The sequence below is a fragment of the Stegostoma tigrinum genome, chromosome 6 (genome assembly GCF_030684315.1).
Source record: "Stegostoma tigrinum isolate sSteTig4 chromosome 6, sSteTig4.hap1, whole genome shotgun sequence".
NCBI classification, from domain to species: Eukaryota; Metazoa; Chordata; class Chondrichthyes; order Orectolobiformes; family Stegostomatidae; genus Stegostoma; species Stegostoma tigrinum.
Genome location: NC_081359.1, coordinates 594,788 through 621,909, shown reverse-complemented (window position 1 = coordinate 621,909; position 27,122 = coordinate 594,788). Strand labels below are relative to the sequence as shown.

Here is a 27,122-nt window from a genome sequence, read left to right as displayed (position 1 = left end):
TCTTGCTTTCCCCCCTTCAAAATATCGTGCAATTCTTCTCCTTGAGAGAAACAACATTTACTCCAGGTGCTAACAACTTCAGAAGTAAATAGTTTTAACCATCCACAGATATTGCTGAGGCACTCAGTGTAATTTTTTAAAAAATGACTGACCAAAGCTTTGTATATTTTTGTATATTTTAAGTAATAGTCCATTTCTTACTTGGAAGGGAAGTTTACTATACATCAGCTGGACTAGTTCCATAGGAGATGGAACAAAAGAGACACTCATCCCAGAGGAAGTGCAAATTATTGTAGTGAGCCACTGAGGAACAAGACAATATGGCTTTTCCCTTCCCCATTCGTAGCCTGCAAACTTCCCTTCTTTCACCCACTCCACTCTGTTCTGCCTACGTGCACCTCCCTTCCTCCCAGCAATTTGTCGTACAACAACCAGACTCCTTCCACAGGCTTTGGAATAAAAAAGTCTCCTGACGTTAATTTTTGTTGGGTTTCTATCAGCATACTCTACAGTGAACGTCACTGCCTTCCAGTGTGTTTTGGGTTCATCTGCTCAAAAGGAGATGTTTAACATTAGCCCATCGTGTGGAGACAGCAGAGTCACAGTCTAAAACAGTCACAGCATGTAATTCGACTGCACTCCCTTCCCAGCCCAGACAAGCTTCTGTCAGAGTTAACATCATGGCCAAAATATTAGCTAAAACAATTTATTGATATTCAATAAATGATCAGACAATTCATGATTTTGAAAAGAAGTAACATGAGAATACTTCAAATTCAGTGATAGCCAAATAATAACTTCCAAAGGGAAAGATGATATTATGGGGAAAGCTTCAGACTACCACATGAGACAAAAATGGCACTTACAAACAGCTGGAAATAATTTAAATCTAGAAGGACAATAGACAGCCACAAGTATGTTATTTGAACCTTGGCCTGAGGCTGCCTTGAAGCTGTACATTTATCTTCCCTCCAACAGTTACTTTTGACTGCCCTTGAATTTGATCCGCTGGGAAAGGGCTATGTAACTACGTCAGAAAGCTGCCTAAGGTGCAAACTCAACATATCCACTCAGTGTCAGTCCTCTGCCAACTCCCAGCATTCAACCCGGATAATCTGGACAATATTTTTACATGTAGCCCAAGCCAGTTCAAGCTGATATTTCCTTTTTTGTCTCTGGATACGTATGTTTCAGTAGCCGTTGGTGCTCTTCAGTACCTTTTTGCCTCAGACTTTCATGTAGCATTACTAAGAATGATGTCCATGACTGTGAAATAAGACACAAGGGCAATCTGGGAAGTGGACAGTCAGGGAGGCCACTGATCTGGATATCTAGATAACCTACAGAATGGATACATGGTGCATTCTATGGTAAGGAAAAGTTGGCAAAGATGAGATGTTCTGAAAAACCACCACACCAGCCTCAATCCTTTGACATGGAACTTGGAGCTTTATACAGCTGATTTGTTTTTGGTACAATTCATTTCCAGCTCACAACCAGCTTTATCCCAATTATTGGACTTTCCCTCCATCATAAGGTCAGAAGTGGGGATATTTGCTGATGTTTGCACAATGTTCAGCACCATTCGTGACTCCTCAGATACTGAAACAGCCCCAACTCAGATATAACAAGACCTGTATATTATCCAGGTTTGGACAAATGAGAGTCATTGCCACTCATGTCCAGAGAAAGATCATGTCAACAAGAAATAATCTAATCAAAAACAAAAATTGCAGGTCTAGTAGCATCAGTGGAGAGAAAGCATTTCGGGTCCAGTGGCCCTTCTTCGGAAATGTTAACTCTGCTTTTTCTCGACAGATGTTGCCAGGCTTAGTGAGATTTTCCAGCAATTTCTGTTTTTGTTTCTGACTTCTGTTTTTTTAATTTTTTTTCTGGAAAGAATTTGATGAATACTCCATGGCATTCAATGACATTAAATCACTGAATTCCTGACTATATGCAGAACTGAGCTAGCCATATAAATACTGTGACGACAAGAACAGATCAGAGGCAAACATAAAACAGAACATTACAGCACAGTACAGGCCCTTCGGCCCTCGATGTTGTGCCAATCTATGAAACCAATCTAAAGCCCATCTAACCTACACTATTCCTTTATCATCTATATGTTTATCCAATGACCATTTAAATGCCTTGAAGTTGGTGAGTCTACTACTGTTGCAGGCAGAGCATTCCACGCCCTTACTACTCTCTGAGTAAAGAATCTGCCTCTGACATCTGTCCTATATCTATCACCCCTCAATTTAAAGCTATGTCCTCTCATGCTCACCATCACCATCCGAGGAAAAAGGCTCTCAGTCCACCCTATCTAATCCTCTGATCATCTTGTATATCTCTATTAAGTCACCTCTTAACCTTCTTCTCTCTAATGAAAACAGCCTCAAGTCCCTCAGTCTTTCCTCATAAGACCTTCCCTCCATACCAGGCAACATCCTGGTAAATCTTCTCTGCACCCATTCCAATGATTCCACATCCTTCCTATAATGCGGCGATCAGAACTGTATGTAATACTCCAAGTGCGGCCGACCAGAGTTTTGTGCAGCTGCAACATGACATCATGGCTCTGAAACTCAATCCCTCCACCAATAAAACCTAACACTCTGTAAGCCTTCTTAACAACCCCATCAACCTGGGTGGCCACTTTCGGGGATCTATGCTCATGGGCACCGAGATCTCTCCGCTCATCCACACTACCAGGAATATTACCATTAGCCCAGTACTCTGTATTCCTGTTATTCCTTCCAAAGTGAATCACCTCACACTGTTCTGCATTAAACTCCATTTTCCACCCCTCAGCCCAGCTCTGCAGCTTGTCTATGTCCCTCTGTAACCTGCAACATCCTTCCGCACTATCCACAACTCCTTTAGGATGACTTTTGTGTCATCTGCAAATTTACTAACCTATCCTTCTACGCCCTCATCCAGGTCATTTATGAAAATGACAAACAGCAGTGGACCCAAAACAGGCCTTTGCGGTGCACCACTAGTAACTGAACTCCAGGATCAACATTTCCCATCAACCACCACCCTCTGTCTTCTTACAGCTAGCCAATTTCTGATCCAAATGGCTAAATCAACCTCAATCCCATGCCTCCGTATTTTCTGCAATAGCCTACCGTGAGGAACCTTATCAAACACTTTACTGAAATTCATATAGACCACATCAACCGTTTTACCCTCATCCACCTGTTTAGTCACCTTCTCAAAGAACTCAATAAGGTTTGTGAGGTATGACCTACCCTTCACAAAACCGTGTTGACTATCCCTAATCAAATTATTCCTTTCTAGATGATTATAAGTCCTATCTCTTATAATCTTTTCCAACACTTTACCCACAACCAAAGTAAGGCTCACTAGTCTATAATTACCAGGGCTGTCTCTATTCCCCTTCTTGAACAAGGGGACAACATTTGCTATCCTCCAGTCTTCTGGCACTATTCCTGTAGACAATGACGACATAAAGATTAAAGCCAAAGGCTCTGCAATCGCCTCCCTAGTGTTCCAGAGAATCCTCGATAAATCCCATCTGGACCGGGGACTTATCTATTTGCACACTTTCCAGAATTGCTAACATCTCCTCCTTATGAACATCAATCCCATCTAGCCTAATAGCTTGTATCTCTGTATTATGCTCAACGACATTGTCTTTTTCCTGTGTGAATACTGACGAAAAATATTCATTTAGCACTGCTCCTATCTCTTCGTACTTAACGCCCATCTTCCCATTACTGTCCTTGACTGGCCCTAATCTTACTCTAGTTATTCTTTTGTTCCTGACATACCTATAGAAAACTTTAGGGTTTTCTTTGATCCTACCTGCCGATGATTTCTCATGTCCCCTCCTGGCTCTTCTTAGCTCTCTCTTTGGGTCCTTCCTGGCGAACCTGTATCTCTCAAGCGCCCTAACTGACCCTTCACGCCTCATCTTTACATAAGCCTCCTTCTTCTTCTTGACAAGAGATTCAACTTCTCCAGTAAACCACGGTTCCCTCACTCGACCACTTCCTCCCTGCCTGACAAGTACATACTTATCAAGGACATGCAGTAGCTGTTCCTTGAACAAGCTCCACATTTCAATTATACCCAGCCCCTGCAGTTTCCTTCCCCATCCTACATATCCTAAATCTGGCCTGACTGCCTCAGAATTGCCTTTCTCCCAGCTATAACTCTTGCCCTGCAGTATATACCTATCCCTGTCCACCGTTAAAGTAAACATAACCGAATTGTGGTCACCATCACCAAAGTGCTCACCTACCTCCAAATCTAACACCTGGCCAGGCTCATTACCCAGTACCAATCCAATGTGGCCTCGCCTCTTGTTGGCCTGTCTACATACTGTGTCAGGAAGCCCTTCTGCATGCATTGGACAAAAACTGATCCAACTAACATACTTGACCTATAGCATTTCCAGTCAATACTTGGAAAGTTAATATCTCCATAACAACTACCCTGTTACTTTCGCTCCTATCCAGAATCATCTTTGCAATCCTTTCCTCTACATGTCTGGAACTTTTTGGAGGCCTATAGAAAACTCCCAACAGGGTGACCTCTCCTTTCCTGTTTCTAACCTCAGCCCATCCTACCTCAGCAGACGAGTCCTCATCAAACGTCCTTTCTGCCACCATAATACTGTCCTTGACTAACAATGCCACACCTCCCCCTCTTTTACCACCTTCCCTGATCTTACTGAAACATCTAAACCTCGGAACCTGCAACAACCATTCCTGTCCCTGCTCTATCCATGTCTCCGAAATGGCCACAACATCGAAGTCCCAGGTACAATCCATGCTGCAAGTTCACCCACCTTATTCCGGATGCTCCTGGCATTGAAGTAGACACATTCCAAACCACCCTCCTGCCTGCCGGTACACTCCTGCGACCTTGAAACCTTATTCATGACCTCACTACTCTCAACTTCCTGGACACTGGAGCTACAATTCAGGTTCCCATCCCCCTGCTGAATTAGTTTAAACCCTCCTGAAGAGCATTAGCAAATTCCACCCCCCCCCAAAGAATTCTTCAGCAAGTAACTCACTTCCCAACACCCGTAAGCCTATTTGCCATCCACATGGTTACTAATTGATTGCTGCACAATTCAAATAATGTTCAATCTGTGAGCCTTATAATTAAAAACAACAGAACAATGGTCTTTGAAAAGAATCTAGTCGCCACTTGGTTACCACAATCTTTGTGAGAGGCTAAATCAGAGAATTTTAAAAATAACATTAGGCTAGAGATCATTAATGGAAGAGTAGAGAACATTGATGTGACATTTTCTATTATAACAGAGGCATTAACCCATTTTTAATAAGATAGTGGAATTTTATTTGTGTACTTAAGTGACCATTGATTGAAACCAAAGACAACAGTAATTTTTTGACTATACTTTAGTCATGGAATGTAAAGGCTTTTCATACAAATGATAGTTATATTTTTCACATTGTATGTTTCCAAGTCTAGATTTGAAGTAGACAACATGATTTAAACTCCAGTTAGGAAAACAACCCAGCAAGCAAAAGGTGATTTTAAGAACCAGGCATCAGTAACATGCTGTTGGCTGACTGCCCCACAAAAATAATTGCAAAGAGTCTCCCAACCATTAAATCACTGACTAACAACCAAAGGGACTAAAGATGGGGTGAGATGAACAGTTTGATAAGGGGCTGCAGTCTATGTAAGACAATCCTCAGTTTTCATTGAAGAGGAATCCTGTTCTTTTTCATTCCACACCAGAAAGAAATAGCCTTTATAGTGAAAGGCCTATTTTCTCAATGGTCAGCCTTCAGCCTGCTTCAGCCTAGCATGGAAGCTGCTCCTTTGTTTCGGGCAAATGTTTGAAAGTAATTGGATCCCACTCTGCAGATTTAGACAAGACCTGTTGAGTTTGGGGAGGTGTGCCTGTTGCCTATGACTTAAAATTGAAATCACCAGAGTCAAGGTGGAAGTTCACATTTTATTAGCAGAAACTGAGGTGGGGAAATGTAAAATAAAAATTTGGTAAAGCTTCAGCATTCAAAATGTAAGGATTATTCAATGAGTTAACAATATGCAGGGAGATGAGTCATGCCCACTAGCATTCTTGCAAACTGATAACTTATTGCAAAAGAGATCTTTGTGGGATAATGTTTACTGGGTCAAACTGCCTCTTCTCATTCTTGTTTCTGTAGAAAGATCAGGAATAGCATTGGCTCATTCTCATTTGACTGCCACAATGCCTTGGCTAGGCTCCTATTATGTAGACCACTGCTTTGCATGACCGTATTCAATCTCTTCTAATGAGCTGTTGTAGACCATGATGGGCTGCATAAAAGAAAATTCCTCTGTTCATTATGTCTCTAAAATAAAACTTCTTGAAAGAAAATATTCAATACAAGGGCCTGAGACACACACTGGGAATAGGAAGAAGAGTTTTTGATGAAGTATCGGCTAAAGGTCTGGGTGCCAATCAGGAAGTAAATGCCAAGATACAGCCAGTATGTTGGAAGTGATGTAACAATCAAGGGAGGAGGTGATCATGATGCGAAGAGATTACGATGGAGAAAAGGTGTTGGAATTTAGAGGCTGGAGATCATTGGAGTTAGGGGATGGATGAACATGAGGAAGAAAGTTAGAAATCACTGGGCATAATATTTTTGACAGATTATGCAAAGATTTATTGAATAGTTTAATGGGCTTTTGGGGAGGGAAACACCTGTTCCTCCTTGACCTCAAACAATGCCGTAAAAATACTAACATGTTGGTTCAGCTCTTCTCACTTCTTTTACCTGCAGATGTCTCAAAGCTAAGGAATTACAGCTAATGCAGGTGAGAATAGAAATTTTAAAATGGAGGCATAAAGCTTCCTTTGAAGTGTGTTGTTATCAATGAAATAGAAAGTAAATCACGTAGAAAAAGGTTGCCATTGAGTTTAAATTGTTTTACAACTGTAGTCCAAACCTAATTGTTTTGGGGGGTTAAAATCACCCCAAAAATGATTGCTCCCAACATTAGTTTACAAAACATTGACCAGAAACTTTGGAAATAGCTAACCCATACACTACTTCTGTTCACCAGTAATACTCATAGTCAGAACTGTGCTGTGCGTGAAAATATTAACCTACATTGGCCTCATTTTCTGATGTGATTCATTTCAGTTTTAAACAACATTATGATATACACTTTTGCTTATGACTTTTCACATGATTTTAGCCTATATTGAATTAGCACACAATAAGTAAGGCACTGTTCGCCAAGCTACTAAAAGTGAAATCTGGAAATTAAAATCAGCCAAGCTATTGACTTTCTAATTTTAGTGTCCTAAATATTCACACAATATTTTAATAACTCCCATGTGTTTGGCTAATATGTAGTCATAAATATGCCATAGGTTTGCAACTAAATATAAAGCTGTTGTGATTTATATCAATCTAAGGAACCATTAACAATCAGTGCTATACACTGACAGATTTTCAGATTTGAAATAAACCATGAGTTTTACTATAACTCTCAGCTCTATATTGTCAAGCTCAGGTGAAACTTTTGTGAAAAGTTAGATAAATCCCACTCAATGTGGCTGCCGTTGATAAATTATGGTCCAAGACAAGTCATTTTCCTTATGAATATTGGGAAGTGAGGATTGGGAGAATACATATACAATAGGTAGCAAATCATTTCAGATTATATTTACCAAATGTATTTTCTTTTTAAATGGTAACAATTCCAGCATAAAGGAAAACAGACTGACAGTTCCCAATTCTGTCTTTTCTGTTCCGATAGGTGTTGACTGGTGCTAGGAGATTACCAAACAATCAGTAACATTCCAGCATCTTGTCCAAATAGCTATTCTACAATTGCAATCCTAGCCCTGCACCCCCCCCCAAAAAAAACAGCATCTTGATGAGGACACTAGTGCAGGCATTAGGAGTGTGCGTAAGAAGTACACAATAATTTTTTAAAAGAAATCATTCATGCAATGTGGATATCGCTTGTTGGGCCAGCATTGATGACCAGTCCCTAGTTTCCCTTGAGAAGGTGGTGGTATGCCTCTTTCTTAAACTGCTACAATCTATTTGATGTAGACAGACCCACAATGCCATGAGGGAGGGTGTTCCAGGATTTTGACCCAGCAACAGGATGGTGAGTAGTTTGGAGGGGAACTTGCAGGGATGCATCTCCCATGTCTGTGCTGCCCGACTCCTTCTAGATAGAAGTGATTGTGGGTTTGTTAGGCCATAGATTATTATCATGAGTGTTGCTGGTGTTACAGCCAATCCAAACCAACTTTATCCAAAAAAGATTCAATAGTTCATAAAAAGTCAACCAATCGCTCTTATGTATTCCTTTACCTATTGTTTCTAAGCAGTACTCTCATATACTGCAGCATGTTGAATGGAAAGTGACTAACTTTTAGTGCAGGATGCTATAGATCACCTGGAAGATAACCACAAATTGTTCTGGGTATAGAAGGCTGTGTTTCAACCACCTCAGTACAAGTGATACCAGGTCAGGGCTGGCTGGGTATTAGGATTGGCAATGGTGGGAGCAAGTGTTATCACCTTGAAAGAGGGTCAGCAGGCTTGTGCCCCATCAAGCCATTCTGTCTCTCACATGGTAGTGTTGTAGTAACCATGGTAAACAAGTGGAGCACAGATTGTGCTACCAAATTGAGATGCTGAACATTAACATCAATAGTCATGACAGTGTTCTATAAAATCATAACTTACAGGAACAAAGTTAGGCCTTTTAGCCAATCGAATGCACACTGCCATTTGATCATGGCTAATATGTTTCTCACCCCATTCTCCTGCCTTCTCCCCATGATCCTTGATCTTATTAATCAAGAACATGGGTACCTGTGTCTTAAAGTCACACAATGAGTTAGCCTCCATAGCCTTCTGCAGCAATGAGTTCCACAGGCTCACCACCCTCTGGCTGAAGGATCATCCCCTCACTCTAAGGCTGCGCCCTTGGGTCCTAGTCACTCCTCCTAGTGGAAACAACTTCTCCACATCGACTCTATCCAGGCCTCTCAGTATTCCGTAAGTTTCAGTGAGATTCCCCTTCATCCTTTTAAACTTCGTTGAGTGCAGACACAAAATCCTCATCCACTCCTCGCATGACAAACCCTTCATCCCTGAGATCATTCTTGTAAACCTCCTTGGACCCCCTCCAACATCAGCACATCTTCCTTAGATGCGGGGCCCAAAACTGCCCACAATATTCCAAATGTGGTCTGACCAGAGCCTTATACAGATTTAGCAGTGTGTCCCTGATCTCGTATTCTAATTCTCTTGAAAAGAATGCTAACATTGTATTTGTCTTCCTGACTGCCTACTGAACCTATATGTTAACCTTAAGATAATTCTGAACTGGGAATCCTAAGGCCGTTTATACATCAGATTCCAGAAGATGTTGCCCATTCAGAAAATGATTTATGCTTCTATTTTGTCTATCAATGTGCATAACCTCACAATTTGCCTCATTGTAATCTATCTGCCAGTTCTGTGCCCACTCTCCTAACCTGTCCATGTCCATCTGTAGCCTTCCCACTTCCTCAACTACCTGTCCCTCCACCTGTCTTTGTGTCATCTGTAACCTTAATAACTATGCCCTCAGTTCCTTAACCTGATCATTATTGTATATTGTGAATAGTTGTGGTTCCAAAACTGACTTCTACAGAACTCTACAAGTCACTGAGCTGCCATTCTGAAAAAGACACTTTTAGGCCTGTTCTCTGCCTTCTGCCAGTCAGCCAATCCTCTAACCATGACAATACCTTCCCCTAGCACATGGGCTCTTATCTTATTTAGCAGCCTCCTGTGGGGCACCTTGTCTAAGGCCTTCTGGAAATCCAAATAGATCATGTTCACTGTCTTTCCTCTGTCTAAATTTGCTCATTATCTCCTCAAAGAATTCTAACAGAATTGTCAGGTATTATTTTCTCTTGACAAAGCCATGCTTACTCTGCCCTATTTTACCATGCACTTCCAAGTAATCTGCAATTTCATCCTTAATAATGATCTCTAAAATCTTACAAATAACTAAAGTGAGGCTAATCAGCCTATAATTTGTCATCTTCTACCCTCCTTCCTTCTTAAACAGGGCACTACGTTCTCTGGGATCTTCCCTGTTTCCAATGATTCCTGAAAAATCACCACCTCTACAATTTCCTCAGCTATCTCCTTCAGAACTCTGAGGAGTAGTCCATCTGGTCTGGATCATTTATCATCTTCAGATCTTTCAGATTTCCCAGCACCTTCTCCTTAGTGATGGCCATCACACCCACCTATGCCCCTGACTCTCTCAAAGTTCTAGTAATTTGCAGTTGTCTTCCACCTTGAAGACTAATGCAAAGTACCTGTTATAATCTTCCACTATTTCTTTGTTCCCAATTACTACTTCACAGCCTCCTTTTTAGTGGTCCAAGCTGTTTTGCCTCTGTCTTACTTTCTGTGCATCTGAAAATACTTGTGCACTTTTTTTGAACTCACCAGCTAGCTCACCCTCACGTTTCATCATTTCCTCCTTATTTACTTTTTCAGCTATCCTCTGATGGTTTTTAAAGCTTCCCCAAACATTTGGCTTCCCACTAATCTTCACCACATTGTATGCTTCTTCTTTTGCTTTTGTGCTGCAAGTGACTTCCCTTTTCAGCCATGGTTACCCCCATCCTTCCCTTTGTGTGCCTCTCCTTCCTTGCTGCGTTTCCCAAATTATTGCCATTGCTGTACCATCATTTTCCCTGCTCTGCTCCCCTTCTAATCAACTCTCACTAGCGCCCCCCTCGAATCTTTATAGTTACTTTTATCAATTGTAACATTATTACATCTGATTCAATCCTCTCCTTCTCAAACTGCAGAGTGAATTCTATGATTATGTGCATTGCCCACAATGGATTCCTTCAACTTAAGCCCCCTATTTAAGTCTGCCTCATTACACATCACCAAATCTGGAATTGCCCTTTCCCTAGAGGGGTCCACCACAACCTGCTGTAAAGAATCATCTTGTGGGTTTTTCACAAATTCCTTTTCTTGGGATCTGCTACCAACCTCATTTTTCCAGTCAACATCCAGATTGAAGTCACCCATGATTATTGTAATAGTGCCTGAGCTTGTGTAATACTATGCTGAGATTTCAAGCTAGTGTGCAGGTATAACGAGCAATTAGGAAGACAAATGGCATGTTGGTCCTTAGTGCAACAAGTTACAGTACAGGAATAAATAAGTTTTACTGCAAATGTGTAGAGTTTTGGTGAAACCACACACACCTCCCACCCACAGCCTCCAACCTCATTGTTCCCCAACCCCGCACGGCCCGTTTCTATCTCCTTCCCAAAATCCACAAACCTGCCTGCCCTGGTCGACCCATCGTCTCAGCCTGCTCCTGCCCCACCGAACTCATCTCCACCTATCTGGACTCCATTTTCTCCCCTTTGGTCCAGGAACTCCCCACCTACGTCCGTGACACCACCCACGCCCTCCACCTCCTCCAGGACTTCCAATTCCCTGGCCCCCAACACCTCATATTCACCATGGACGTCCAGTCCCTGTACACCTGCATTCCGCATGGAGATGGCCTCAAGGCCCTCCGCTTCTTCCTGTCCCGCAGGCCCGACCAGGCCCCCTCCACCGACACTCTCATCCGCCTAGCTGAACTCGTCCTCACACTCAACAACTTCTCTTTTGACTCCTCCCACTTCCTACAGACTAAGGGGGTGGCCATGGGCACCCGCATGGGCCCCAGCTATGCCTGCCTCTTTGTAGGGTACGTGGAACAGTCCCTCTTCCGCACCTACACAGGCCCCAAACCCCACCTCTTCCTCCGGTACATTGATGACTGTATCGGCGCCACCTCTTGCTCCCCAGAGGAGCTCGAACAGTTCATCCACTTCACCAACACCTTCCACCCCAACCTTCAGTTCACCTGGGCCATCTCCAGCACATCCCTCACCTTCCTGGACCTCTCAGTCTCCATCTCAGGCAACCAGCTTGTAACTGATGTCCATTTCAAGCCCACCGACTCCCACAGCTACCTAGAATACACCTCCTCCCACCCACCCTCCTGCAAAAATTCCATTCCCTATTCCTAATTCCTCCGCCTCTGCCGCATCTGCTCCCACGATAAGACATTCCACTCCCGCACATCCCAGATGTCCAAGTTCTTTAAGGACCGCAACTTTCCCCCCACGGTGATCGAGAACGCCCTTGACCGCGTCTCCCGCATTTCCCGCAACACATCCCTCACACCCCGCCCCCGCCACAACCGCCCCAAGAGGATCCCCCTCGTTCTCACACACCACCCTACCAACCTCCGGATACAACGCATTATCCTCCGACACTTCCGCCATTTACAATCCGACCCCACCACCCAAGACATTTTTCCATCCCCTCCCCTGTCTGCTTTCCGGAGAGACCACTCTCTCCGTGACTCCCTTGTTCGCTCCACACTGCCCTCCAACCCCACCACACCCGGCACCTTCCCCTGCAACCGCAGGAAATGCTACACTTGTCCCCACACCTCCTCCCTCACCCCCATCCCAGGCCCCAAGATGACATTCCACATCAAGCAGAGGTTCACCTGCACATCTGCCAATGTGGTATACTGCATCCACTGTACCCGGTGCGGCTTCCTCTACATTGGGGGAACCAAGCGGAGGCTTGGGGACCGCTTTGCAGAACACCTCCGCTCAGTTCGCAACAAACAACTGCACCTCCCAGTCGCAAACCATTTCCACTCCCCCTCCCATTCTCTTGATGACATGTCCATCATGGGCCTCCTGCACTGCCACAATGATGCCACCCGAAGGTTGCAGGAACAGCAACTCATATTCCGCCTGGGAACCCTGCAGCCATATGGTATCAATGTGGACTTCACCAGTTTCAAAATCTCCCCTTCCCCCACTGCATCCCTAAACCAGCCCAGTTCATCCCCTCCCCCCACTGCACCACACAACCAGCCCAGCTCTTCCCTCCCACCCACTGCATCCCAAACCAGTCCAACCTGTCTCTGCCTCCCTAACCGGTTCTTCCTCTCACCCATCCCTTCCTCCCACCCCAAGCCGCACCCCCAGCTCCCTACTAACCTCATCCCACCTCCTTGACCTGTCCATCTTCCCTGGACTGACCTATCCCCTCCCTACCTCCCCACCTACACTCTCTCCACCTATCTTCTTTACTCTCCATCTTCGGTCTGCCTCCCCCTCTCTCCCTATTTATTCCAGTTCCCTCCCCCCATCCCCCTCTCTGATGAAGGGTCTAGGCCCGAAACGTCAGCTTTTGTGCTCCTGAGATGCTGCTTGGCCTGCTGTGTTCATCCAGCCTCACATTTTATTATCTTGGAATCTCCAGCATCTGCAGTTCCCATTATCATTGAAGACTGTGTGCTTGTTTGGCCTCCATATATAAGACAAAGTATACTTGCATTGGATGCAGTACAGAAAACGTCAGTCCTTGGGATGAGAGTGTTATCCTGAATGAGATGCTGGAGATATTTAGTACATATTCTTTAGAAACATAAGCAATCTCTTTGAAGTGTAGTAGATTCTGAAGAGGTTTTACAGGATGCACGCAGAGATTACGCGCCATAACTGAGGAACTTTCAAACGCAGAAGCACAATCCCAGGATAAGGTGCTGATCATTTAGGACTGATAAGGGGAGAAATTTCTTCACTCAAAGACTTGTAGACGCTTCAACTTTGAATATGTTTGAGCTGAGCTGATTTTCAATCTTTCAGAGTATTGAAGGATTTGGAGATCAACGGGAAAGTGGATCAGCCATTGTCACATTTAATTGTGGAGCCAAAAAGTCCCCACCTGCAACTCCTCCTTATTTTTATGATCTCAGTCTCAGTTTATACTGCAGTGGCTTTTGCTCATGCTGCAATGGAAATTATATCATCAGCCATTAGGTTCATCCTGAACACCACACTTGATTACCAATTACACACAGCACATCAAACAGTTGTCATGTTGGAGTTGATGACTTTGCAGTCGCATTGATTGTAGAAACATGGACTGTCTCAAAACCGAAGAAAAGTACAATTTATATCAAAGACCTACACTGATATTGTATATGGAGAGGCTTTTAAACTTCTCTCATTGAACTATCGGAAGCGAAAGTAAGTTCAGGCTTATGACCAGTATGCTCACTATTAAAAAGTTGTTCAAAAGAAAATTAGTGACTCACAACTTTTATGTTTGTGAATGTGAAATTGGTAGCAACTGTGAATGTTATAGCTATAGTCAGTCGGTAGGGAGTGATTTCTCTGGCATTGAAAGATATTAGTCTATAAATTCAGTACACAAAGCATGTTTTATCTGGCTATAACTGACCTACAATGGTTTTTTTAAAAATGCACATGTATTGAGCAAATAAAGCACTTCCTGATATATTAAGAAAAGAAAATAAAATCCTTTATGCACATTTGTGTGTATTGGCATTTGCATTTTGTCCATAAATGGCCTTCTGTACCACAATCCACAGAACCTCTTATAATTAACAGTGTTGAATGTGCAACCATCAGGGTGCATACTTGTTTGGATTGATTGATTGATTGATTGTTACATATACCAAAATATAGGGAAAAGTATTGTTTGCAAGTAGTATGGGCAGATCTTAGCAAGTAAATGATGTACAGATCAAAAAGACTTAGAAGCATACAGGTTACATTGCAAGTTACATTATTTGAGGCTACAGTCTATTCAGCAGTCTGATAGCGTCTGCAAAGAGGCTGTTCCTGAACCTGCTTGTGCATGTGTTCAGGCTTCTGTACTTTATGACTGATGGATGAGATTGTAGGAGATCATTCCCAGGGTGGGATAGGTCTTTGATGATGTTGGCAGCCTTTCCACAGCAGCGAGCCTGGTAAATGGAGACCATGGATGGAAGGTTGGTTCCTGTGATGGTCTGGGCTGTGCACACCACCTTCTGTAGTTTCTTACAGTCCTGGGCAGAGCAGTTACCATACCAGGCTGTTATGTACCCGGACAGTATGCTTTCAATGAAAACATCTGTAGAAGTTGGTGAGGGACCTTATGGACATGCTAAATTTCCTGAGCCGCCTGAGGAAGAAGAGGCCTTGTTGTGCGATCTTAACTGTCGCATCCATGTGGGAAATCCAGGACAGGTCATAGGTTAAGGTCACTTCAAGAAACTTGATACTCTTCATTCTCTCAGCCTCAGTTCCTTTGACGTAGATGGCAGCATGTTCTCCTCTTTTCTTCCTGAAGTCGATGATCAGTTCTTTAGTTTGCCGACATTGAGAGACAGATTGCTTTCATTGCATTTTGTCATCAATCCATCTCTCTCACTTCAGTATAGAGAGGCAATAACCTACTGGTATTATCGCTGAACTGTTAATTCAGAGACCCAGATAGTGTTCTGGGGACCCAGGTTCGAATCCGCCACAGCAGATGGTGGAATTGAGTTCAATAAATACCTGGAATTAAGAGTCCAATGATGACCATTGTCGATTGTCGGAAAAACCCATCTGGTTCATTAGTGTCCCTTAGGGAAGGAAACTGCCATCCTTACCTGGTTTGGCCTACATGTGACTCCAGACCCACAGCAATATAGTTGGCACATAACTGCCCTCAAGGCAATTAGGGATGAGCAATAAATGCTCCCCAGCCAGCGACACCCTCATCCTGAAAATGAATAAAACAAACATGTCATTATTAGATATCCATCCCACTATGGTGGTGTCATCAGCAAGCTTGTAGATGACATTTGTTCAGAATTTGGCGACACAGTAGTGGGTGTATAGGGAGTACAGTAGGGGACCAAGGACACATCCTTGGGGGAGCTCCAGTGTTGAGTGTTATTGTGGAGGGGGTGCGGTTACCCATGCTCACTGATTGCGGCCTGTGGGTCAGAAAGGTGAGGATCCAGTTACAGAGGCCAGAGCCGAGACCAAGATCACATGGTTTTGAGATCAGTCTGGAGGGGATAATGGCATTGAAGGTGGAGCTGTAGTCAATGAGCAAGAGTCTGACATAGGAGTCTTTGTTGTCTAGATGTTCCAGGGATGAGTGCAGGGCTAGGGATATGGCATCCACTGTGGATCTGTTATGTCAGTCTCAAACTGTAGGGGATCGAGGCAGGCTGGGAGACTGGAGTTGATGTGGGCCATGACCAGCCTCTCAAAGCACTTCATGATTATTGAAGTCAGTGCCATTGGGTGGTAATCATTAAGGCACAGTGCATGTGTTTGCTTGGGTACAGAGATGATGATGGTCTTCTTGAAGCAGGTGGGCACTTTGGCATGTAGGAGGGAGAGATTGAAGATGTCGGTGAATACCTCCACCAGTTGGTCTGTACAGGATCTGAGTGCTCGGTCGGGGACACCGTCTGGGCCTTGGGTTGACTCCCAGTGAGACTGCTCTGAGTCTGCAGCAGTGACAGGGGGACCAGGTGTGTCTGGGGCTGTCGGAGCAGGTGTCACCGTGCTGGTGGTATTCTGCTCAAACCCAGAGTAGAAATCATTGGGTGTGTCAGGGAGGGATGTTCGCTATCTTACAACATTTCATTTTGTATTCCGTAATGCCATAGACAGCGGGAGCCTGTTTGGTTGAGTTTGGCCTCTAACTTGATTTGATACTCCCTCTTGGCCTCCCTGATGGCCTTATGGAGTCATACCTGAATTTTCTGTATTGGTCCGGGTCACTTGACTTGAATGCTGCACATCTGGTCATCTGTAGGGAGTGGATTTCCTGGTTCACCCAAGGTTTACAGTTTGGGAGCTCTCAGATGAACTTAATTAACAACTGAAAGAACTACGGATGCTGTAAATCAGGATCAAAAGCAGAAGTTGCTAGAAAAACTCAGCAGGTCTGGCAGCATCTGTGAAGGAAAAAAAGTCAGAGTTAACGTTTCGGGCCCAGTGAACCCTTCTGCCTTGTCTGAGGAAGGGTCACTGGACCCAAAACATTAATTCTGATTTTTCTTCACAGATGCTGCCAGACCAGCTAAGCTTTCCCAGCAACTTCTGTTTTTGTTCCTTGCTGGTGTCTCAGATTGACTTCTTTAGTGCACAGACCTCATTGTGGCCTGTGATGGTGATGACAGATTTGTCTAGGTTTTCCACTGGGAGGAGGAACACAGCCCTGTGGGTGGATTTTCTGAAGCGAGGGTGGGAGATTGAGTGGCAGCTTTCTTTGATGGTTGCATAGCAGTGGTCCAGAATGTTCAGTCCCCTAGTGGGGCAGGAGATGTGTAGGTGGTTATTTGGCATCACCTGCTGGAGATTGGCTTGGTTGGATTCACCAGCCAAAACAAATAAGGCCTCAGGGAAATTTGTCTCTAGTGTCTCTTCAGTGGCAGTGTAAATCACATCTGGGCACATTCTTCACATCTGGGGAGGGTGGTATGTAGGCTGCTGTCAGGATGGAAGAGGTGAACTTTCGTGGTAGGTAGTTGGGACAGCATTTTACTGTAAGGTATTTTTGGCCCAGGGAGCAGTGGCTTGCCTGGATCATGACATCCCAGCACCAAGAAGTATTGATCAGCAAGCATGTTCCACTGCCCTTCACCTTACCCAAGGATGCCATGTGATCCATGCGGTGTATGGAGAACCTGTCAGCTTTTCAGGCACAGTTGGGAATGGTAGGGGTGAGCCAAATCCCCATGAAGTAGGGCACACAGATGAAGGGTCTAGGCCCGAAACGTCAGCTTTTATGCTCCTGAGATGCTGCTGGGCCAGCTGTGTTCATCCAGCTCCACTCTTTATTATCTTGGATTCTCCAGCATCTGCAGTTCCCATTATCACATTACAACCTCTCAGTTCCCCCTGGTAGGTCAGTCATGGTCTAAGTTCATCCCCAGCCCAAGTTCACCATGATTGCACTTTATTTTTTTTTCTCAAACATTAGCCATTCTTCATCCTCCTGCAATCTTTTTCCTCATCTAAAGTTTTTACAGCCTTGTAAATGGCTACATCTTCCACAAGCTTACTGTTTCTCTGATATCTATGTTCAGATCATTAATAAAGCTTGTGTTGAGCAACAGCTTCATCAATCATCTCTGTAGACCTTGCCAAGTGATGATCCAGAAGTTTGAAAAGCCCAGTCAATCACCTTTAACATTGAGAAACTGGGCAATAATGAGACCTTCAGCAGGCTTGGACCAATTGCAGTGTCTTCTTTCCTGCTAGTTTCAGTTAAAATTGGGGAGACTATTTAAAGATATTAACCAAGCCTTCCTAGAAGTAGGTCCAATTGGGAATGACTTTCCTTCCAAATGGATCTGGAGATGGCAAACAGTTTGGTGCCCTAAAGCAAGCATTAGACTCATGATTAGCCTAGCTCTTGAACATCAAAATTTGTTCGCTGCAATATTTTCAACTGGGACATATATTAGATGATTGAAATCTAGAGACTTTGCCTCAAAATTTGTCTGTCTCCAATATCTTATTTAAAAAGTGCAACAATGATGAATCCCTATGCCTCCAGAGTAAATATTGATAAATGAGTGAGATAAAGCATAGAATTACAATAAATATTTCCAATATAGAGTTAGTACCAGATCAGAGATAATGGGCTGGATTGTATCCTTCTGTGCTGGAGATTAGTTGACTTATAAAGTGTTGCGTTATGATTTTTTCAAACTTTAACAAGTTTGCTAGTGCAACATTTTTAAGTAGCTCTGAACTGATGGCCCAAATTGACTTCATTATCAATATTTACTGCAGCTTACTGCTTTAATCTGCTGTCAAAAATCTATTTAAATAATCTTCTCCCACAACTAAATTTCCTTTGTTTATGCTCTTGGGAACCAGACTTTCCAGTAACTAGAGTCATGGTTAAATTTTGATGAAGAGTTTTGAAATTCATTTGCAGAAGCCTTAATAAGTCTCTCTACAAATGCTGCATATAAGAGGGATTCACTGTGAATCTTGCTTTGTAGAATAGTTCACCTTAACGTACTATTGGAAAGTTCCTCACCCTCACCAGGGATACACGTTTCTCTAGGTAAGCATTCTTTAGTGTTACTAGACGTTCATTCTATCTTGGAGATTTAATTTTTAGATAAGGTCCCTCTGTAGTCTGCAAACTGTACAAGCTAAAGAGATGTTGTAATGACCAGATATCAATAGCTTTTTCTGCACTGTTGTGTCTAATTTGGCTACAGAATGAGTGAATTGGTCTAATTTCAATGTTCCATCCCCTAAAACAGATGACAAGAATTGTAGTAAATGACAAGGGTTCTTGTGAATCTGTAGAATCCAACAGGTTGACCCCACCTTCTCCAGGTATTGAACCTTGAACATTAAGCTAATATGACATAACGAGCTGCTTCTTCACTTTAAAGCTGGCTCAGTTGATATTTCTGTAACCAGAAAGAACCTGCTGATATATATCTTCCAGAAACAACTGATGTTCCAAATCATAGTGTTTAGTTTCCTGTTGAATAGAAACATCTGGAAAACAGCTACGCATCCAGTTAATTGCCATGAACCGACCCTTTGTTAGTTTAGTGCATATCTGAATTTACCTTACAAAGTGAGATTAGATTAACCAAAATTTCAGTCAAGAACTTGAAACCATGTGGTGCACTTACTCATTGAGTCATTACTTAAATCTCATACGATTTTGTATTTGTACAGGATATATGCATATTCTCTATGAATCACTTGATTCAGTATATGAGAAACTTTGTTTTTTTTTAATTCCAAGCTTGGTTTTCGTCCAATGTTGTCTAAGTGAGTCCACTTGTTAATGGGTCTATTTGACCATCTTCTTATTGACTTCTTTAGCAGTTGTTCCATCATGCCATCTTATATCAGTTATTTCTCTCAAACTCTATTTCAATTTAAAATGTTGATACATCTGGGAGGGTTTTATGGAGGAAGCATAATACAACTGAAATGTTTACTAGAAAACTGTGAATGATCCTGTTCATTTTGACTCATGCGTACTTTTATTCCTACCCGAAACAATCATCTAGAGAGACATTACACTAAAGTGCTATCATGTTTCGCAACTCCATTTTTCAGGGTCCCTGGTCACCACAAAATAGGAATCTTTATATCAGTCCATTGGAAACACATCCATACAAAAGGTACATCCTTACCTTCTGCAGTTTTTAAAAGATTCACACAGGTTTCTGTGAAAGATCTTTTATTGTCCTCAGGACAGCAGTGTTTTAACGGTACTCATTTCTCTTGTAACATTACAGCCTTGCTGAGTTAGGGTTCCACAGGTTCTTAAACCTGTGGAACCTGAACAATGAGTATCGCAAACTATTCAACCAATGGTGGCTTCAAATGGACCCAGTCTGCTCTTTCACAATATTCACATGCATTTCTTTCCAAAAGACTGGAAATTAATTTGGAGTCAATTCAGATTAACAGTTTTTCACTCCATGGTCCAGGTATATGTGTCGAGTGAGATCAATTGTACAGCTCCCATGAGTCTTAGCTGGAATTAACTATCTTCAGCAGAGGCAGAGCTTGGGTTTAAAGATTTGGGATGGGGCAGGGCCATCAGATAAGTGGTTAGATTTGGCTGGCTTAGCACAAAATACAAACAAAAACACCTTGGAATGTACCACTGCCATTCATATTGCACTTCAAATGGCAATAAACATTTGAAGGTTAAATGAGTAAATGACTTCACAAATTTTTGGCTGAGGCATGACATGAAAATTTGGTCACCCTTAAAATGACTTGTGGGAGCAAGAGTGTATCATGCTCCTACCAACCTTCCCAAAGGCTCTGCCTACCTTTTTACCAACAGTCCTGGGTTCCACCATTTGTTGTCCTTTAACTCTGAAAGGTTTGCTTTTCAATGTAGGGATTGAGAAGCAATAATTTGACTCAGAAGATATTCTTCCTACAATACAATTACTTTTCCAGCATGAAGTAATGTAATTTGCATGCCTCTGCTTTTTCTTTCTCTCCTAATATCTTATTTGCTATCTACTTGCTAATACCCGGTTGCATAATCTTGTACAACTACAACATTCCTTCATGTTCAGATATGTCTTGTACTCCTACTTTACAACAATATTTATGCCTTAACTTTGTCCGCCTTCTTCCAGACCTCCTGCCAGGTCGTCCTCTGAGTCGTGAAGACAGTGCTGAAAAACTGCAATGCTTTGTGTCTACTTTACAAGCTGGGGGTTTTGGCCTCCCCCATGAAACAGTGTGGTTGCGTCACTTCATGATGGTGCCTACCTGCGCTTGCAGACTTTCTTCATTAAAACTCGCTTTGCGCTACAGCCATTTTTAACCTGCAGTGGTGTGCTCAGCGGCAGCTTTACAAAATTTGTATGAGTCAAGTGGCTTTTCATCTGCTTCAGAAGCGCAAAAAGATCTTTAATGTTGACATATTGCAATTGGCTGAAATTTATCTTTGCCACTGATGACAGCAGTTTTCACTTGCTTTCTTTTTTCCAGAATTTTGTGTGCTTTGCTCAAATTTTGGTACAGTGATTGCAAAAGAAGCTTTTATTGCCAATTTTATTTTAAAACCAGAATTGATGTTGGTCCCTTGACTAATAAATAATTCTAAACAAAACAGTTGTAAAAAGTCCATGTTATTATCTTACAATAAATAAACTTAGTTAAAAATAGGTACATTTTTTGGCCTTGTAAAGAAAGATAGCGCAAAGTTATACCCATGATTTTTTCCATTATTACGTGCATTGGGAAATGAGCCAATGGTGCGCATGATAAGTGACAAAATGTGAAATTATTGTGATTACAAAACTGAGTTGATTTCAGTATAAAATTTTCTTTATGTTAGATGATAAATGGAGCCAATATATTGGTGCGCAAAGTCAGTGGAATTGATCAAATCATATTTTGGCACACGGAGATTGGTGCCTCGATGACAATTTGAAAAATTAGTCTTTAGAAATCATTGCTCTCTTTATATGAAAATGTTTGCCAAAATGATAAAACTGGATGACATACATGCAAACCATATGTTACTTGCAATGAAGTTTGAGAGATAATATTGCCAGGCATCAGAGGGTTTTTCTCCATTACAGCAACTTTTAGAGCATTTTTATCCCCTCTGCTGACTTCCTGCGCTCGTCAGCTAACGTGCTTCCCCTTTGTTATTTTTATCAAATTTACAATACAAAGTTTTTGTAACCGTGGGAATTTTCAGGCAGTTATTGAGAATCTGGAGCCTGAAGAAGTCAATAACAACTGAGTATACCTATTTACCCAGCTGTCACTGACTTTTCTCAGCTCATCTGCTTCCCAACTAGCATCAAGATTGGTCTGGATGCTAACAGTACAGGGTTCTCTATGAAGGCAGTCACTGTCACTCTCATAGCTGACATCTTCAGAGTGGCTCCCTGCAGAGAAGGGAGACCCCGAATCAGGGTCTGAAAAATTGAAATGAAAATAAGGACTTCTCTAAGAGGTAAGAATATTTAAATTTTCTTTTTTAATCATTGTTTAGCTAGGAAACGTATTTTAAACTGAAAGCTCTTCCCCACAGTTTCTTCCTCCTTAAGGTAGATAAACCTTATTCGATCCTTGTAATATAAATGCCTTTGATCTTGCCACATAGTCTCACATGACTTTTGCCTCGTCAGAGTCGAAGTGCTGATGCCTGGCAACATCATATTTTATTCCTCTTTATAGCCCTCATATGAAATGTGATTTACCATTTGTTTTAGAGACAATAGCTTATTCATTTGTCAAAGGAGCTGAATTTGGAAACTGAGGCAACCTAGAAAAGTGAGATCAAACAGAATCCAACTAATGTAGAGATTGGTTTGGATAATTGGGCAGTATAACTGTAAATTGAACAGTAAAGGATATTCTGTTGGAACTTCAATTGTTGAACTGCCAATTATCTTTTGTTTTTCAGCCCGAAAGCTAAGAAAATTCAGTAAACTAAAGAACATCGGGAACAGCCCATCTTCTCTGCAGTCCGAAATGACACTATCAAGTGTCAATGCAGTTGCAGTACCAAAGGTCTCATTACATTCAGCTCGAGCGGTCCAGTTCACGCCGACACTCGTTTCCATTTTACAGATAATTGAACCAGAAGTTGTTTATGCAGGCTATGATAACAGTCAACCTGACTCAACTAACTATCTGCTAACCAGCCTGAACAGGCTATGCGAGAGACAACTTGTATCTGTTGTTAAATGGGCCAAATCTGTACCAGGTAACCGTATGAGTTTAAGTGATAAAATTCCAATCGTTAGACAACATAGTGCACACTACACTATGTATCTTTTTTGTTTCCTTTGTGGTGATGTTTTGGTCATCGAGTTAATGGATTTAATTGCTAAATGGTGGAACACTTTGGGGAGCCCATTGTCGTCATCAATTACTTCTAGGTAAAGTGTGGCTAGATGCAAAATACCAGCTGTCTGTACGTAGAACATAGAGAATCACAGCACAGTACAGGCCCTTTGGCCCTCGATGTTGTACTTGATTTTGAACATACGTTTCAATCATTAACTTGAGCAGAGTGACAAAGCAATAGTTCCTATGAGTGTAATTAAACTCACTGCACCGTTTGCCTGAGCAAAAGTTCACATCACTCTTCCTATATTCATTGCAAATGTGTTTCTATCCTTTATGTGAAAACAGATTTGTCCACAACTTAGTAGCTTAGTAACAATGTACCCTGTCAGGGATAGAGGTGGGGAGAAACTAAGGCCTGTTTTGATCCCCCACAAATCATCATGGTGCAGCTTAAACCCTTACAGCTGTGAGCCTTATTTGATGAAAGCCAGGAGACCTACCACAAGGATGGAAGAAATATTGATCATGTCAGCACTGGGCTGTAGTCTGATACCTGGCTGAGATCAACCCCCATGGACGTTCTGAAAAATAAAATTCTTGGCTTCCTCTCCTATTTCAACAAATGAAATATGACCCAAAGAAAATAGGGGACAAAATCAAAGAACTTCAAGCCCTCATAAAATCAAAAACCACTGACCAAAATTTTCTTTGGAGATTTAAGGTAATCATACTTGCATTGCAATTACCAGCAGAATGTCATGAACAATATCAAATTCAAAACTTTAACAATACCCAGTCTAAGTTTATCAGGCTTTAAACATCTGTGATTACTGCATAACAACTTGTAAATTGTACAGTTAATGCAGTGATATAGGACAGTTAAACTATTCAGAGAAAGAAGAATTTGGAATGTAACTTTATCACGTTTCTTTTGGAGAAGATCTAATGATTGCATTGAGGACCCCCACTCACAGGGAACATGGGAATGAAAATAAGCAATTGGGGCATTATTTCCTAGAGGCAATAGGAATCATGTTCAGTGGTTGGGTAGCTGGCAAGAATTCCGTGTTGCGTCTTTTTGCAAAAATATCTTTAATTAACTGCTAATTATACACTTAACAATGCACCAGCTGGCACTCCCCATGATCAAGGATCACAGAGATCACTTCCACCTTCGACAAACCCCAACTTCGAGAGCTGCTGAGCAATCAAAGATTGTCAACTTTGCATTGTTCAGCAGTGCCAGTGAGGAGGGAGTAGCTGCTGTGGACAATACATACTCAATCCAGGGCCACTGAGAGACCTGGCAATAGGTGAGTGATAGTGGAATGGGGCTTCACAGAGTGGGAGCCATGGGAGTGGGTAGGCAGCAATAACAGGGATTGGGTCTCATCTTGCATTTATTCATCAAGGACTGAACATTTGAAAACAAAGTATCTTCTTTGGAAGCCCACAAACAAGGCAACAGCATTTTCTCTCTGGATTTCCCTCACAATAACTGCATAATGCCCCATTGATGAGATGAGATCTTTAGTTGCGATTAGGGTGGGAAGGTCATTCAAGAACTGCCTTGTTCCAGATTTAGAACTGTAAAACTACAGAAAGGTTTCAGCTCAGAAAGAGATCATACAGCCAATGTATCTGTGTTAGCTGAATAAACTAATCCCCTCCCCCCAACCCCCCAATTCTAACCCCACTGTCAGGAGTCTGGTCTGCTGCTCTTCAGATTACAGTTCTTCAAGGGCTGATCCAGTTTCCTTTATAGTAAGTTGAGCATTTCCACCTCAGCCACAATATGCTTTTACTCTTCAATCAATTACCTTAAATCTGTGCACTCCAGAAATTGACTTTGTCCCTAAGGAAGACAAATAGTTCCTATCCACTTGATCTAAGCTCTTCATTATGTTGCACACACCGACTCAGTCACTTCTCAGCATCTTCTTTTCTATCAAAAATAATCCTAGCTCATGCAATCTTTCCTTATAGGTGCAATTTTTAACCCTGACAAATCTCAACTGTACACTGTCTAGAGCAATAATAGCCATCCTGTAATGTGACCAAAAACATACATTAATCTCCAACTGTGCCTAATGAGTATCCTATAAAGTTCCAGCATTACCTCCTAGTAACGGTATTCAGTTCCTCATTCACTGAAGGAAAGCTTCCCAAATGCTTTCTTTACCTCCTTATTGGCCTGTTCTAGCACCTTCAGGGATGTAAGGACATGCACTCAGAGGTAATGGGAACTGCAGATGCTGGAGAATCCAAGATAACAAAGTGTGAAGCTGGATGAACGCAGCAGGCCAAGCAGCATCTCAGGAGCACAGATGAAGGGTCTAGGCCCGAAACATCAGCTTTTGTGCTCCTGAGATGCTGCTTGGCCTGCTGTGCTCATCCATCTTCACACTTTGTTATCTAAGGACATGCACTCTATGGTTTATCATGATCCTCATCAATCCTCCTCATTACCATCTCAGAAAATTCAATGAAGATTTTAAGATATGACCCTCCCTTAACAAAACCATGCTGATTATCCCTGATTAATCTGTGTCTCTCCAATTGTGTCAAAATTGATTCCAGTACTTTGCCTATCATGGGCATCAAACTGACTGGTCTATATTATTTCATTTACACCTTGCACCCTTTTCAAGTACTGACGCAATGTTTTCAGAATTGTTTTGCAGTAGTGGTAGTATTCCTATTCTGGGCCACAAGACCCAGGTTCAAGACCCACCTGCCCAGATAGGTGTCATGACATGTATGAACAGTGATTGAAACTGTTACACTGTTGACAGACATGTAGTTCTCTGATATCTCACCTGTACCTAGTGAGAATTGGAAAATAAATTTCAGAGCATCTGCTATTCCCTCCCTGTCTTCCTTTAGCAGCCTAGGATGCAATTCATCTGGTCTGAGTGATTCATCCATCTTCAGGTCAGACAGTCCTTCCATTTCTTTCTCTCTGGTTATGCTTATTTTTTCCTCCAATTTAATATTTGCTTTAACTGGGACAGAGGCAGGAAAGCAGTAGAATGCCCAACCAATGCACATCCAATCTGATTGAAAGCACCTCCAGCACCAAGCTTGATTTGGGGTTCCGAAGAAGAGTCACATTGGACTCCAAACATTAACTGTGTTTCTCTCTGTCAATGTTGCCAGACCTGCAGAGTTTCTCCAGAAATTTCTGCTTTTTATAGCAGCTATTCTTTAATTCCCTTGTTGCCTAAAACCTGAAATTGCATCAGTCTGAGTCTTAATTATATTCAAAAACTGAGTTTCCAAAACCATGCTATTTCAAATATCCACAAACCTCTGGGTGAAGGTATTTCTCTGTATTTCAGTTTGAGAGAGTGAAGCCTTTTCTTTTAGTTGAAAACAAATGATACCAACTCTTTTTTCACACAGATATTTCATGGGTTTTGGACTGGAACCAAATGTAAATTGGGCACTGAGAACCAGAAAGTATCATTAGAATATTTAATTCAATGTCAAATTGTCTACAGAATCCAGGAGAGGGTATGAAAAATTGAATTCAGAAAAATAAAATGAAAAGAGACATAAAGATGTTTTTAAGATTCTACCATTGTTTATTTTTGAAAACTGCAAACATTTCTCAGCATTTTGAGGAATAAGGATCTGAAATTGTTAAAGTTAATTTTCAGGGCCCGAGGGGTAGTTTGACAATAATTAAGACTTGTGAAGTTATTAAAAATGTACATACACTGAATGGGAATTCTCAATTTTTTTGATAAGTTTGAAGTTTATTTGTCATTTCAGCACATGAACTTTATAGCATCTATGATTCTGTGGTCTCATTTGTTTCAATAGCAAGAAACCAATGTATTGCAGCTTCTGAAGGACATAGCCATCCCCTAATTTCAACATTTCACCATGCATGTGTGATGTG

The 27,122-nt window shown here is 42.0% G+C and overlaps 1 protein-coding gene across 1 annotated transcript in view; it reads left to right on the top strand.

Moving 5' to 3' along the window:
• The window catches only part of LOC125453666 (progesterone receptor-like), a 272,041-nt gene that overhangs the window by 184,084 nt on the left and 60,835 nt on the right, over positions 1-27,122 (top strand). The window contains exon 5 of the mRNA XM_048533513.2: positions 22,827-23,129. Within this exon, the coding sequence (XP_048389470.2) occupies positions 22,827-23,129 (303 nt within the window). The remainder of the gene's footprint in view (positions 1-22,826; positions 23,130-27,122) is intronic.